Source organism: Prinia subflava, chromosome 2, assembly GCF_021018805.1.
Source record: "Prinia subflava isolate CZ2003 ecotype Zambia chromosome 2, Cam_Psub_1.2, whole genome shotgun sequence".
In the NCBI taxonomy this organism is placed as follows: domain Eukaryota; kingdom Metazoa; phylum Chordata; class Aves; order Passeriformes; family Cisticolidae; genus Prinia; species Prinia subflava.
In genome coordinates this window covers 95,300,895-95,316,982 of record NC_086248.1, presented here as the reverse complement: position 1 = coordinate 95,316,982, position 16,088 = coordinate 95,300,895, and the positions used below count along the sequence as shown (strand labels likewise).

The 16,088-nt window shown below is 37.7% G+C and overlaps 1 protein-coding gene across 1 annotated transcript in view; it reads left to right on the top strand.

Annotated features, from left to right (window-relative positions):
- Window positions 1-16,088, top strand: part of EPRS1 (glutamyl-prolyl-tRNA synthetase 1) — a 37,818-nt gene that overhangs the window by 18,133 nt on the left and 3,597 nt on the right. The window contains exons 14-29 of the mRNA XM_063391066.1: window positions 1,454-1,590; window positions 2,275-2,482; window positions 2,933-3,045; window positions 3,665-3,782; window positions 3,881-4,249; window positions 6,814-7,044; window positions 7,373-7,638; window positions 8,631-8,682; window positions 9,499-9,708; window positions 9,854-9,926; window positions 10,672-10,751; window positions 11,090-11,191; window positions 11,858-12,013; window positions 12,133-12,330; window positions 12,691-12,864; window positions 15,024-15,184. Of these exons, the coding sequence (XP_063247136.1) occupies window positions 1,454-1,590; window positions 2,275-2,482; window positions 2,933-3,045; window positions 3,665-3,782; window positions 3,881-4,249; window positions 6,814-7,044; window positions 7,373-7,638; window positions 8,631-8,682; window positions 9,499-9,708; window positions 9,854-9,926; window positions 10,672-10,751; window positions 11,090-11,191; window positions 11,858-12,013; window positions 12,133-12,330; window positions 12,691-12,864; window positions 15,024-15,184 (2,648 nt within the window). The remainder of the gene's footprint in view (window positions 1-1,453; window positions 1,591-2,274; window positions 2,483-2,932; window positions 3,046-3,664; window positions 3,783-3,880; window positions 4,250-6,813; window positions 7,045-7,372; window positions 7,639-8,630; window positions 8,683-9,498; window positions 9,709-9,853; window positions 9,927-10,671; window positions 10,752-11,089; window positions 11,192-11,857; window positions 12,014-12,132; window positions 12,331-12,690; window positions 12,865-15,023; window positions 15,185-16,088) is intronic.

The following is a 16,088-nucleotide window of genomic DNA, read 5'->3' as shown; positions in this document are numbered from 1 at the left end:
GGTTGGGAAGTACCTTGGCATGAAACATTCAGGAAGGAGAGTCCTGCTTTTAGCTTGCTCATATAGTGTGAGATCTGTCCAAGAGGTACTCTTGTTTTGTTTTAGAATTGTCAAAAACTGTGCAACTATTAAACATGCTTGTTCTTTTAAGAGGGTACTGTTGTTGTAAATATATGGAGTGCATATAAAAGGTGCCCTAAAAGGCCTCTCTGGGAGTTTTCAGAAGAGGTGAAGCATTACAAGCCTGGAGTGCTGCTTGAGCTGGTTTTCTTATTGTTCAATGCTAATTTTCACAGAGAAGTTAAATATTAAATTTTACTCAAGCTTTATGGCTATAATACAGTAGACACTCTATCCATTAACAGTGAGGTGTTTTTTAAGTGGTTTATAAAATCAGGTTTTATGTGGAAAGGTAATATATTAACCTGTTGATTCTGTCAATCTGGATTTTTAATATGACTTTTAAATTTGTAGAGCAAATAGTTCTTATCAAAAGCTAAGAACTTGCTGCTTTGATACTTGTAGTATCCAGTAAACAGAGTAATATCCCTTAAAAGGGGAGTGTATTACTGATACAACTCTTTCTTGGTGCTACAATTAACAAAGATGCTTTCTTTTGAGTCTGATGTCTAAAATTGTGCTTAAACTTTACTGCAAGCATACCTTAGTTATACTTATGTACATTTACACTGAGAAATGAGTGAGTATTGCTGAGGCTTTGCTTCATTTCTTTGTGTTTGGTTTTGTTGCTCTGAGTGTTCCTGTAGCCATTTCTTGTAACTGAGAGGTGGACACTGGGTTTCCCCTCTTCCTCATGGCTGATAACAAGGAAGCAGATTTTGAGCAGATGCAAGTGAGAGTTGTCTTCAAGGTTCAGAAAGTCTGAAATTTGGTCAGATACAAGCCAGCATATTAAAACATTGATAGTACCAGTAAATGCTGCCTCCAATATGTGATGAAATAAATACTGACCAGAAGAAACAAACTGAAAGCTCCTGACCAGCTGAAAAAGTCTCAACTCACAGCTGTTGGCCTTTTTTAGAAAATAAAAGTTTATCTCAATTGTTGAGATACTTTAAAGCTGAGTATTTTATAAGTGATGTAGTTCTAGTTTCTGTCTTTACAAATCTATGCAGCTGAAAGAAACTCCATATATATTCCCATAATAACTTTATAAAAAAGCAAAAATGAGAGTTCTGAAAGTAGTTTTGAAGGGAATTTGCATAGCAAATGGAAACTTGAGAAAAACTTTGGGTTTACCTGTGAAATCTTAAAGATGTATGGACCTTAAGGAAATGGAATATGCTGTAAGTGGACTTTTTGAGTGTACTGTCAGGGGAATGTGGTCAACACCTGTGAGCAAGAAACTGGAGAGAGCTGTGGAAGAATATTGTAGCTTTGCATTACTGTTATTGTCCTCTGTTGTCTTTGAATTGTAAACCATCATTCACAGAATGCTGACGTTGGGCTGAAGCCTGTGTGGTACAGCTCCAGAGTCCTCATCGAGGGCGCGGATGCAGAGACCCTGCAGGAGGGAGAGGTGGTTACCTTCATAAACTGGGGCAATGTCATCATCACCAAATTGAACAGGTAACCTCTTTAGAGGCAGATGAAATTAAATTTTGCTTTTCAGCTTGTTGCTTTTTCTTTTAACAGTAGAGAACTAATGGTTGGCCATATATTCCTTCTAGGATTCTATATTTATAAATCTACTTTGAAATATGCCACGAAACTGCATTTTAGCATAGAGTATATTTTACTGTAGATTCAGGTTTGAAGCCTTTAGTCAGTCCTCATACTGCATGTCCCTCTCATCTAGTGCCCTCCATCTGGTAATACTGCCACTGTAAAACAGCTTTTTCAGACAGAAAAGAATTACCTGGAATTTTAACAACTTTCACCCCATAATAAATACTGCTTTTGCATACTGAGAAACTAAACCTGTCCCAGCTTCACTTGCATAGTTGTTGAGGTGGGGAAGGAGACCTTTTAATGCCATCATAGTATTATTGATGTGGTTGTGTTGAGGCATTGCCAGAATGGGGTGAGCTCTGATTAAGGGCATAAATATGCACAGATCTTTTTTTCCCCATGCATTTTACTCTGTATTGATATTTAAGACAACAAAATTAATGGAGAACTTCAATGGGAGTGAATGCACTCTTGTTTCCTGTGATTCACACTTCAAAAATGAACTTGGAACACTTGTTTTTGCAGTATTGAATCAGAACTTTTCATTTAGGCTGTACCATTATAATTTCTGCTTTCCTGTAGAAATTCAAGTGGAAAAATTGTGTCCATCAATGCCAAGTTGAACTTAGATAATAAGGACTTCAAAAAAACCACTAAGATCACTTGGTTGGCAGAAACTCCACGTGCACCCCTCATCCCAACTGTCTGTGTTAATTATGAGCATCTGATCACTAAGCCTGTTCTAGGTAAAGATGAAGACTTCAAGCAATATATCAACCGAAACAGCAAGGTAAGTTATATTTCTGTCCCCTTAAATTCCACAGAACTTAGTATTGTTGGGGTTTCTGGGTTGGTTTTTTTTGTTTGCGTGTTTGTTTGTTTGTTTGTTTGTTTGTTTTTTAACATTCACTGTTTCTGTTGCTGTTTTTAAAATTTGGGGTTTTTTTGTCAAACAGAAAAATTGTGTCTGTATCTAGTTTCTGGGTTTCCATGTAACTTGTTGTAATATCAAAATATAACTGTTCTTTATTCTCCGTTGTTACCTCTGAGACCAATAGTTTGAGGTTTTGTTTTGATACATTCTTATGGCATCTTCTTGCTACTTGTTCTGCTGCTGCTGGAATTAAGTAACATTTTGACACTTTGAAAAGGAGAAACTCACCACTGCTCTTCTACATCTCTATTTCTCACTGTTCCTTTGCTCTGTAAGACATGGACTGATTTCTTTTAACTCTTACAGCAAGAAGAACTGATGCTGGGTGATCCGTGCCTTAAGGAGTTAAAAAAAGGAGATATCATACAGCTTCAGAGGAGAGGATTCTTTATTTGTGATCAGCCCTATGAGCCAGTGAGGTAAGTTACCTGAGAATGGCCTAAACAGACTTCACAGAATTTGCTTTAGCTTGCTGTGTTTTGGTGTTTTCACACACACAGATTTGCAAGAGTAATGTCATCTGCAAATATTTTCCCCATTACCATGATCTTTCTGAGGCATATCTCTGTGGACTGGCATGGCTTTTATTTTACATGTTCCTGCCCCTTCAAACTGTCTTAAGCCAAGTCTGGGGCACTTGAGGTGCACCCCAGCTAACCTGGACTTGGTAATGAGGTCATGGTTTCATTGTGATTTGAGGTATAGAAATTAGGGAGCAGTTGTACAGAATAAAACTCTTCCAATGAGAGTGTGCACATACTACTTAATTGTAACACTTCTTTAGCAGGCTATCAAAACATCTACATGCAGTTATGACATAAACATGTAAATATTATTAAAAAAGAAAAACTTGCATGTAAGAGGAATCATTGCAGATCCGCAATTAAGTAAATTTAGGTAATTACAGCTGTGTACAAAGATGAATCTGCAGTTGTGTGAGAGCATCTTTTAGAAAGAGTAACTCATTTGTTTCAGTAAATGTTTGATATTTATCTGGTGTTTCCTTTACTGTTATGTTTTCTATCAATCTTTCTACAGTCCTTACAGCTGTAAAGACGCCCCATGCATTTTGATTTACATCCCTGATGGACACACTAAAGAAATGCCAACATCTGGATCGAAAGAGAAGACCAAAGCTGAAACTGCAAAGAAAGAGGTAAACTGGTGGTTTGGTAAAGCACCATAAAATATATAACTATACATCTATTTCTGTACAAGATAACATGCTGAATACTTGGCTTTTTTTTTTTTAAGGCTAGTTCAGCTGTAAAAGGAAAATCTGCTCCAGTTACTGGTCATGCCTCTACTCCAGCCTGTGCTGGATCTGAAGATCACCTGATCATCTACAACAAGGTGGCTGCACAGGGTGATGTAGTTCGGGACTTGAAGGCTAAGAAGGCAGCAAAGGAAGAGATTGATAAAGCTGTGAAACAACTGCTGGCCTTGAAAGCAGAATACAAAGAGAAGACAGGCCAGGAGTATAAGCCAGGAAATCCTCCAGTATCTGGAACTGCACAATCAAAGCTTGAGACCTCTGGTACCGTGGACAGTAAAGCTCTGTATGATAAAGTAGCAGAACAAGGAGAAGTGGTTCGAAAACTGAAAGCTGAGAAAGCATCTAAGGTGATGATTGAAACAATCCTTTGGTTTTGTCTGGGTTTGCATAGCCCATTGTTCTCTCATTGTGGAGGTGAATGGGTGCTTATGGACCCAAGGTTTTTACAGTGGTTGTCATTTGGACTGGGCTCTGTTCTGTCAAGACTTGTGTTCTCCAATACTTCTTCAGTTAGATTTGTATGATCAAATTTCTTAGGCTGGTGCTCTGAAACATGGACAGAATTTACTCAACAGCAAGAGTTGATTAAGTATCTAAATCAAGTCCTTGAGATTAAAATGCCTTGGGAATTTCTTTATTTGTTTAACTTAATATGGTCAAATTATGTGACTTCATAGGATTGAATTGTTGCTGCTTAGACCTTAAAACAAAACCCCAAAACCAGAAAGCAAAGAACTAAATGCCACAGATGTTTTTGAGACATCTTCCTCTCTCTAACTGTACACAGCAAACATAGCTACTATTAGCTATGTTATTTCCTTTCTTTCTAATTCATAACAAAAAGAGAGGGAAAATAACATAGTTTGCCTGGTGGTTAAATAATGTTGATATTAATAGTGTCTCGATGGCACCATAAAATCTAAATAAATGGGAAGATCTAAATTAATTCATTGTTATAATTTTATTTAGGATAGTTAGGGTAGTATATCCCTTAAGAGGAATTACTTTGTTAGAATAGGCAAGTAGTAGAGAAAATTTCTCTGAATAACTCAGTGCTAAGTATTTAGGAAAATTGAATAACTGCCCATAAACTGCAAGTCTTTTTAATGAAAGTATTTATGGTACTCTCGAGAGTCTTATGTCTCTGTATCTTTGTTCCTCTCTCTTTCTGCCCCTTCCTTTCTTCTTTCAGGATGAGATAGGTGCTGCTGTGGAAGTCCTTTTATCCCTAAAGGCAGAATATAAGCGTCAGACAGGCCAGGAGTACAAGCCTGGAAGCCCACCTGTGGTCTTTGCCCCTCCTCAGTGTCCTCCTGTTCCCACTGCTCCATCCCCATGTCCAGTAGACAGCAAGGCTCTGTACAGCAAAGTAGCTCAACAAGGAGAGGTGGTCCGCAAGCTCAAATCGGAGAAAGCTTCAAAGGTGTTCTACCTGTGGATGCTTCTGAGTGGAACCTTCAGTTTAGGCTAAAACCCAATGGCAGGTTTTGTGAAATTTGAGGAGCAAAACATAAGCAAGTTCCATGGAGTGCTTTCCCAAATTCTCTTGAGCTGATGATGTGGCTGACTGCATGAGTTCTGTGTTAGTGCATGGAAAATAAATAAGTTCTTTTATCAGTCATACAAGATAAGTGAAGCAGAGTATAGGCAGTAACTTGAAAGAAGGCCTGTAACTTGGAATTATAACAGAATGGGAGTAATAAATTTGGGAGTCACCTGATGATGAGCAAAGAACCATTATTTATTCAGAGTCTGTGTATTTGCTGCTATTCTCCAGCATGCAACTCATGGACTGCTAAAACTGGAGGGCACTAAGCCTCCAAAATGGGAGGCTTTTATGGCACTGAAATCAGCCCTTACCTATACTACCTGATTTGGTCCTTTGGTGTACAACTTGTAGGCATTCTGGCTAAAAAGTTTAACCACAGAACTTAGTAACAACTTACAGTAACAGGATAGCTCTAGAAGTTTAATACAACAGCTGTTTAGTGCCATTCTAGTAAAGCTTGTGTTATCTCAGCTATTGTCTTACACCTCTGTTATTTCTACTCTTATCTGCAACTGCTGCTTTTTCTCTCTTGCTTCAGGAACAAATAGATGAGGCTGTGAAAATTCTTTTAAGCCTAAAAGCAGAATATAAACAAAAGACAGGTCAAGAGTACAAGCCTGGAAATCCACCCTCAGCCCCTCCTTGTCTTTCTTCCACTGCACTTCCATCTCCTGTCTGCTGCAGTAACTTGGCAAGGTGTAGCTCAGTGGATGGCAAAGCACTTTATGATACTGTAGCTGAGCAAGGGGAAGTGGTACGAAGACTCAAGGCAGAGAAAGCTTCCAAGGTACAGCAGGCATTGGAGTGAGCAACTGTAATTCTGTAATGCAACTGTAATTCTGACCACATTTTGCCACTGGGGGGAAATCTTTCACCAAGCAGTGATCAAACTCCCCTATGTCTGGGTCATGCATGCTCTGGTAATGCCCAACAAAACTGCTCTGGTGCTGCATACTGTCTTGATTCAGATATACCAAGTCAAACTTCACCTCTCATATTTGGGTGAATAGGCACAAGCAGAAGTGTTTAATGTATTTTACTGTCTCTTGCTGTATTTGGGACAAGCTTGACTGTTTAAATATCTAGTGTGCTGCAGCAAAAGCAAAGCTTTTCAGAACTAGACAGATTCAGTGATGGTTGTGGAAAAGAACACGAGAAAAGCACGCAGCTTTTAAGGCACTTCTGGGGGATTTTTTTCTGCCTGTATTTTTACCTTGCAAAATTGGTTTTGGTATTGGGTTGTTTATTTGGGGGCTTTTTTGTTGGTTGGTTAGGTTGGTTTCATAGCCTGATAATCAGTGCTTCTGGCCAGTTCTCTCTTTAATTCTCACCAGAAAATCTTGCTATTTGTCCTCCACACAGGATCAAATAGATGAAGCTGTCAAACTCCTCCTTTCTCTGAAAGCTGACTACAAGGAGAAGACTGGGCAGGAGTACAAGCCAGGACACCCACCAGCAGCTCAGGGGGCTTTGCCCCAGACATCAAACACAGAACCCAGTGGTCCAGACACTCCTGAAGCTAAAGCCCTGTTTAGCAAAGTAGCTCTTCAAGGAGATGAAGTTAGGAAATTAAAAGCAGAAAAAGCAGACAAGGTAATAACATATACACCGTAGTGTAAAAATGTAATGTATGTATTTAAATCTGAAAATCTCTTTGAAATTCAGTGTGATTATGGGAACTAGAAATGTACTTTTATAATAGGCAGCATTTGAATTCTGAGATCTGAAACATACTTTTAAAATTAGATATGTTGTCAGATGCTGTCCTTTAAAATGTCAGCACATTAAAGTTAAGTACTGGTTTATGCAGATTTTTCTGCCAGCAGTCTGTGAATGTCCATAATGCCATGTAGATTTTTTTTTGGTAGAGCCATATTATTCTAGTGATTTCTCTGTATATTTTTTCTTTTTGTTCTTCAAGGAAAAGATAGATGTGGCTGTTAAAGAACTTCTTCAGTTGAAGGCCCAGTATAAGTCTGTTGCAGGAGTTGACTATAAACCAGTGTCTGCTAGTGGTGTTGATGACAAAGACAAAAAGAAGAAGGAGAAAGAGAACAAGTCTGAAAAGCAGAGTAAGCAACAGAAGCAAAATGATGGCCCCAAAAAAGAACCTTTGCAAGGACAGAGTGGTAATGAGCGTTCCTCAAATGGATCAGGAGAGGGCCAAGGCCCTAAGAAACAAACCAGGTAAAGATGCAATCTTTAATCTTATTGGATAGAAACATCAACTGTCTACCTCTATTCAGATTTAGAGTTTGATACGTGTCTCATTTCACTTGAAAGTGTGGGCATTTGCAAAATAACTGTGTTGATTTTCATATTCAGGATTGAGGCAAAAACAAGTTACCAAAGTTTATTTAGTGTCACTTGTACCTCAGTATCCTCTATTGTTACTGTCACTGTGAAGTTTTTGTGATTATTATTTGCTTCTGCATACCTGCTTCTGTGTCTTGCTGAAAGTTTAGAGGTCTTTTTACAGCATGTATTATACAGCATGATGTATTTCCTGTTTCATATGCATAAATCATATACTAGAGACAGGGATGTCGTAATTTTGTATAGAAATAATGCCAGAAAAAATGTATTTCCCACCTTTAGAACTTCTCCTTAGAGATATAAAACCTTCACTTTTGTGTTCTGTCATTTGAGTCTGGCAAGTTTAACCTTCTTTAGAATCTTGTAGTTTTATTGGTTATCTTTATTTTGAAGTAGGGTCAGTTTTCTCTCTTAAACAGTGTGACTGACATTCACATGAATGGTGCATATCTTTCCTGAAATTGTAGCTACTGGCTAGGTAGGAAATGTTTAAAATAAAGAGTAAAACAGCTTACACACAGGTCTGGTTAATCTTAGCTTTTTACTGGACTGGTTACTGGTGGTTGGGTTTTCTAATGTGTTGTTGTGAGGTTCTTTACACAGCCATAGTGAGAATTAAAAGGCTTCAAACAGTACTAAAAATTTGGATCTGTTCTTATTAAGTATTATTGTTAGGGTAAGGAAATATTTGCAACTCCCACCAGCCAAAACTTAGAAGTAAAAACCTTTGATGTAAAACTAAAACATTCTCTTCCACCTTATTATGCCATGCCTCCTGCCTCCAAAAAAAGAGAAAAGGGTTAGGGTAGGTTTCACTGCTAAATGCTGAACAGCACAAACCTGGTTCTTTTGTTATACTATAGGCTGGGTCTAGAAGCTAAAAAAGAAGAAAATCTTTCAGAGTGGTTCTCTCAGGTAAGTGCACATCAGTTTGATTTAATTGTTTCATTCTGTTATAAATCAACATCTATTTGGGATTTACCTCTTTCTGTTTGAGTCTCCGTTTTATCAGTACAAAGCAAAGTATTTGCTCTTTTCTATGTCTTATGTTGTTATCATGGTCTTAAATAGAAGTGCCTTGGAGTAAAGAGCTGAGTAAATTTAGGAAGCTGTAAAATGGGTGTCAACCACTCAACCTCATATATATATATATATGATTTTCTTGATTCATACCTGGATTCCTCATTTGTTAAGAGTACAAAACTTAATTGAAATTATAGGAATTTCACAGACTTGAGAATTTTATTTCAGCTCAAGGTGATGCATAACAGAAGTTAATATCTGTTGATACTCAACAATTTTGCTGATTTCTGAGACTGAAAACAACCCAAGTAGAGATGACTGTAAGTAGCTGTCAGTGGTGTACATTTCCTGCCAGTAGTATAATTTTTGTTTGTCCTCTAAGGAATGAAAGTCTCTTCTGACATGAGCTAGAGATATTTCTTACAGAAGTGCAGTTTTTTTGTTCCTGGAACATAGCTATAGTCTCTTACTTGGGTTCATGAAATTCAGTTTTAGTTAAGTGTTTACATTATTGAGATCAATTATTAAATTTAATGTTCCTGGTTAACCTTCTCTAGGTAACTCAAGTGACCCTAAGGTATATCTCAGCTGGTAACTATTTGAGCAGTTTTAAGTAGGACACTTCTCTTGAACTGCATGACACACTTGAATTACTGAATGTTCTCTGTGTACAAACTGAAACTTCAGCATCTGATTAATCTTTGCAAGGTGATCACAAAATCAGAGATGATTGAATACTACGATGTGAGTGGCTGTTACATTCTTCGTCCTTGGGCTCACGCTATTTGGGAAGCCATCAAAGACTTCTTCGATGCAGAGATCAAGAAACTTGGAGTGGAAAACTGCTACTTCCCCATGTTTGTGTCCCAGGCTGCCCTGGAGACAGAGAAGTCTCATATTGCTGACTTTGCTCCTGAGGTACACTTCAAAACTTCATTTTAATCTGACTGTAAGAAAAACCAACCACTTAGTCTTTAGCTGGGTATGAAACTGAGTTTGGGGTTAGAGGATTTTTTTACAAACTTATTTTGATTGATTTTTTTTTCTTTTCTCCCTTTTTCAGGTGGCTTGGGTCACAAGATCTGGGAAGACAGAACTGGCTGAACCAATTGCTATACGTCCCACAAGTGAAACTGGTGGGCCTCTTTTCATGTAGTTTGGCTGTAAACTTATAGGTGAAGTTTTGCATATAGTGTAGTTGATAGACAAGAGTCCCTTCTGACAAGGGGAAGCTCCCATTTTTCAGAATGTTTTCTGTAACTCCTTAGGAAAATTTCCTAATTTTGCTGCTGTTCATAGCAGATCTCACATTACACGTTCCCTTAAATAGACACTTCTAGAAAATACAGATTTTAGGATTTTTTCATTAATACTCTGAAGACTGACTTACTTTGGCTGAAAACACATTTGATTATTTGGTTTATAGCATTTATAAGAAAATTTTTTCAACTCATAATTTGCTTCAGTTTTGCATGTGTTTTGACTGAGTAATTTAAGCAAGCATTTTAAGACCTAAGGCTGGATGAGTTTTTAATTGAGTCAGGTCTAGTGTAGCATCCTGAAATCTTGAGGTCAGTGAATTCCTATTTGTGAACCAAGGTGTATTTACCATACTGTAAGGCACAGTGTCATTAAATAATAAGCTTTGGATTGTACTTTGACCAGCAGCAACCAAGCTCTTTTGCAGAGACTCAGGATGAAGTGAAAGTACTCTGGTGAAAATATTATGTATTAAGACAAAAAAAAAAGTATTTTAAAGGAAATTAAACATAAAAGCATAATTCTCACAGCAGAGAATGTTCAGCTTGTATGTAGCAAGGGGAAAAGTTTGACATAAATGTCTTTATTGAGTGGAGACTCAAAGCTGCTTTCTTTTTACAGTCATGTATCCTTCCTATGCAAAGTGGGTGCAGTCACACAGGGATCTTCCTATCAAGCTCAATCAGTGGTGCAGTGTTGTGGTATGTGTACACCATTTCTGAGTACCTCTTCATATCACAAGAGCAGTGTAGGACAGTAATTCTCTGTGGACTGGGCATGATCATACTGATCACAGCACAGATTTCATGGCAAAATTATTACCATGGTTTATATGATACGTTTTTCTCAGTGTTTCTAATAAAACTTTCTTTACCAATGTATGTGGTTTATTATATTAAGTAGAAATCTGTGAATAGTTGGCTTTTTTATTTTTATTGAGCAGTTTCTAATATCTCCTCATAATTTAACATAATTTGACATATTTTAACAATAGTTTGACCCTTCATAGTGTTGATTTTTTTTACCTCTGCCCCTCCAGCGCTGGGAGTTCAAACATCCCCAGCCTTTCCTTCGCACTCGTGAGTTCCTCTGGCAAGAGGGTCACACAGCATTTGCAACATATGAAGAAGCAGCAGAGGAGGTAAAAACAAATGCACTGGTGCTTATCCTTTCAGGAATTTACCTTACTCTATAGCAACACAAACAAATCTTTGTACTGAGGCCTCATAGAAATCTTTTTTTTTCAGGAAGCCCTTGTGAAAAATGCCAGGTTTATTAGAACCCATTTTTTTGTCAGATGTAACCCATTTTTGAGGTTTCAGTCTCTACAAACAGTAATGGGGAGTTTGAAGAGTGTGATATATACTGTGTGCTTTCCTTAAATTTTTTTTTCTTAAAAATATTTAAAAATCAGTTTTCCTTAAAAATTTAAATAATGCATTCACATGTTTACTGCTAGAAGTTTAAAACTTTCTTTGCCCAAAAGGCAGATGTTTCATTGAGTGTTGTGGCATATCTTTATCCATGTAGCATATGTTCAGACTTTGAGGTGGAGTTTAGAAGTCAAGATAACTCTTGGCCTGTCATTTCTGCTGTGAGTCTTCTTGTTTTCTGTCATAACTTGTTGCTTTTTGATTAGGGAAAATAACATCCTAAGTTTAATATAATTGAAGAAATCTTAGTTTCTAAACAAAGCCTTGAGAAAGTGTTAAATTTTTAAGATTTCAGACTCTGTTGCATAAAAATATTTTGTGATGTAGCAAGTACAAAATACTGAGTAATTCTGAAGACAGTTTGTTCATCATAGGTGCTGCAGATTCTTGATCTCTATGCTCGGGTGTATGAGGATCTCTTGGCAATACCTGTTGTGAAAGGAAGGAAGACAGAGAAGGAGAAGTTTGCTGGGGGGGATTATACAACCACTTTAGAGGCATTTATATCTGCCAGTGGAAGAGCTATCCAGGTATTTACCTATTAAAATAATTCTTTTTCCATGGAATATAGAAAGATTAAATATTTAAACTGATTCATGATAGACTTAACTTCCCATTGAACAGAATTTTCTGTGTGCATCTGTTTCAGGGAGCAACATCACATCATCTAGGGCAGAATTTCTCAAAGATGTTTGAAATTGTGTTTGAAGATCCCAAGAAGCCAGGAGAAAAACAGTTTGCTTATCAGAATTCCTGGGGCATTACGACTCGGACTATTGGTGTAATGACAATGATTCATGGAGATAACATGGGATTGGTACTCCCACCTCGTGTAGCCTGTATTCAGGTGTGTAAAAATGCTTTAAACTGCCTTAATTTCCTCTCTTGTCTTGGAATTCACGAGCATTTGATATCAGGCAGCTGGAAGACTTCAATACAGGATGGAGCCACCTGGTTACAGAGTAGCTGTGTGGAGTTAATACAAATCATTAGGATACTTGTGGTGGACAAGTCCCCTTTGATAGTTCATCCATTTGAAGTAATGTTATCCGTGTCATAAGTATGAAAAGGGAAATGCATCCTTAATTTCTGACAGCATGAAAGAAATTACTGGACTATAAGGCCACAATATTGTTTTTAAGACTTTTATAACTATAAGCTAGTTTTTTTTGTAGCATGAAGTACACGTCCTGTGCATGTATTGCAGGTTGTAATTATTCCGTGTGGTATCACAAACTCCCTTTCTGAAGAGGACAGAGAGGCTCTGTTGAGGAAATGTAACGAGTATCGTAGCAGGCTGCTTGCTGTCAGCATCCGTGTCCGTGCTGACTTAAGAGACAACTACTCACCTGGCTGGAAGTTCAACCACTGGGAGCTAAAGGTACTTTTCTTTCCAGGAGGTGTTTTGAAGCCTAGGTGAGGGGTATGTTTGAGATATGCTGTGTGTGCCCTGTGTTCTGGAGGCAAATGTGTGCTGTAAAGTAAGAATTGCTGCCTGATAATCAGAGATCACTTTCGTGAATAAATGAAGAAAAGGTGATTTCCAAGACTTGGACTTTATATACCTAGAAATCTAAATTAGGAGCATAAATTACTTGCATTTTTAAAAATGTGTACTAATTACTTCAGTGTGTCCTCCTGACTCACAACAGAGCCTTCTGTGCATACAGCAGAACAGACAACATAAACCTGCAGTGTCAGCAAAGAAAGGAGCAATTTTTTTGCTTCAGAACTGCCATGTTCCCCTCATATATCACTTGAGAGGAACAGTTCTGCTTCCTCTAATATAAGAGGCTTTTATAAAACAAAACTAATGAGCAAAATGAAACAATGGCAATAATGGTAATTAAAAATTGAATCATGTGTTGAGTGTTGTAATGGAATCATATTTTTATTCTGAATTTAAAATCAGTTTCAATATGTTAATTTTCAAAGTAACATGATAGAAGTGACTGGAATTGTTCAAAATGCCCACTGTCTCAAAGTTCTCTTCCCTTTGTGTAACCTTTTTTTTAAATGGAGCTCTAGTACCATGAAGCTGTGTTGGAAAACTTTCTAAATAAAATTAGGTTTTTCAAGGAGGCGCACACAGCATGGGGTGACCTTGATGTTCTTCATAAAGTCTACTAATCTGTCCAGCATGATACCTAAACTGCATCTTCAGGCTCATTGCAGGAACAATACACTCCTTTTATTGAGTGTATAAGGAATTTCATAGGGTAAAAAATACAAAGGTGCTGGAATAAGAAGTACAAGAATTAACTGGAAAATATTTTGCCTTATGTACTTTTCTGCTGAGCAGATTTCTGACGTTACTTCCTAAAAAAAGAAGTCACTGATACTTCTTTTGTATTGTCTGGTGTTAGTTCTACTGCTTTCTTAGGAAATCTTCCTGAGGGACCATGAAGTATTATTTCACTTAGTAGTATTGCAATTAGAAGTACTGGATACTCTCTTCCAAGTTTTTATTATGAAGATAATGTTTTGTGAGTCATAAACTAGAATGTTCACTTTGAATTGCTTATTAGTAACAGTTTTGAATAGCTTTTTTTGTAGCTTTGCAGCAGTAGTGGTAGTTTGTTGATCAGTTGGATTTTGATGTATTATTCACCTTTTCAGCATAATTAAGGTACTGGGGCCAGAGGGAATGTAGGGAATCATTTGGAAGCTGTGAACTTGAGGAGATTTCAGAGCACACAATGCACAGAAAGCTTGGGTACAGGTTTTGATTGTCCTGTTCATCTCTTGAACACTGTGGAATGGTTTTAGCATATAAACTTACTGATTCCATTTCCTTGGGGGCAGGAACAGTCCTCCAAAATGTGTTTGCATTCACTCTTTCATTTCCTGGGAAAGCATGTGTACACTCTGGGATACATGTTAGGATGCAGAGAAAATAAATTACACAATTAGACTCTTAACTGGCTCTTTTCAGTAACATGGAAAATCTTTTTGTCTGATGTGTATGGGGCGTGAGAAATTACATCTTATCACCAAAGTTTATAAATCATAAAAGCTTTGCTAAAGCAATTAGCTGTTTGTAGTCAAATATCCCATGCAATTAATGTTGATATTAGGGCTGTATTTAACAGAACTTTTCCTGTTTGCTGTTAAAACAATACCTGTTGAATGCTATTGAAAGCATTCTCAGAAAATAGAATTAAATGTATTCTTGGGTGAACTAGAACATTATAATTGCTATAGAAATCTTAATTGTTCAGACTTAAAAAATCTGATTTGCAATATGTGGGATTACCAGTTTCAGTGGTGCTTCAGTATTACTTCCATGTTGGCACTGATGCAGTCTCCAAGCTTGTGAAGCAAGCAGAATGCACAAGTGAAGAGAATGTGGATGGGAAAGACAGAAATGCATAAAAGCTTTGGAATATATGGTGATTTTTTTTCCCCAAATAATCTTAAATGTATAAAGTGAGTCTGTATTAAGACTGGACTTGAAAACAAAGTGTCACGGAGAGAGAAAGAAAATGAACTCTCCTGAGAATTTCTTCATCATAACTTCTAATTTTCTTTTCCATGAAGGGTGTCCCAGTCAGGGTTGAAGTTGGACCACGAGACATGAAGAGCCAGCAGTTTGTAGCTGTTAGAAGAGACACAGGGCAGAAGCTGACATTGTCTGAACATGAAGCAGAAGAGAAACTTAAGCAGATCTTGGAGGAGATCCATGCAAACCTTTACAGCAGGTAAACTGAGAGTTAGAGTAAATGGCTCTGCTAATCACAGATGCCCTTTATCTGTCAGAAGAACTTCTCACATTAGAGGTTTATCTGTGGAGAAAGACGGGTTAGGCTCATCTTCTGTTTGTGTCATGTGATTTTCTGCCTCTTAAACTCCTTCACATGCTGCTGTAGAAGCTGCCTGTTGTTCTTGTGAAACGGGAGGTAAAAGGTTGTGAGTTTATTTAAAAAAAATTCTTCTTTGAGTTCACGTGTGTTATTAATAAATAAATACCATAAACACACCATAAATAGGTCCCAAAGACTTTAACACTGCCCAGGGAAGGGCAGCAGAGCTGGTGAAGGGTGTAGAACACAAGTCTGTGAGGAGCAGCTGAGGGAGCTGGGGTTGTTTATCCTGGAGAAAAGGAAGCTCAGAGGAGACCTTATCACTCTCTACAACTGCCTGAGAGGAGGCTGTAGCCGGGGGAGAGTTGGTCTCTTCTCCCAGGTAACAAGTGACAGAATAAGAGGAAATGATCTCAGGTTGACCCAGGGGAGGTTTAGATTGGGCATTGGAAAAATTTTCTCCACTGCAAGTTTGGTCAAGCATTGAAACAGGCTGCCCAGCACAGAAATGGAATACCCATCCATGGAAGCGTTCAGAAAATGTATAAATGTGCTTATGGACATGGTTTAGTGGTGAGCCTGGCAGTGTTGGCTTAGTGAATGGACTCAATGATCTCAGAGGTATTTTCCAGCCTAAATAATTCCATGATCCTATGTACAGGACTCATTTGTGAAAGATGCTTTTGGTGCAGAATTTTGAAAGACACAAAGCTGTCCACAAAGCTTCAGTAGCTGAAGTTCTGTGTTCGGAAGTGTGTTTTAAGACCCTATTGACCTTCACAATTTGTTTTCTTGTAAGCAA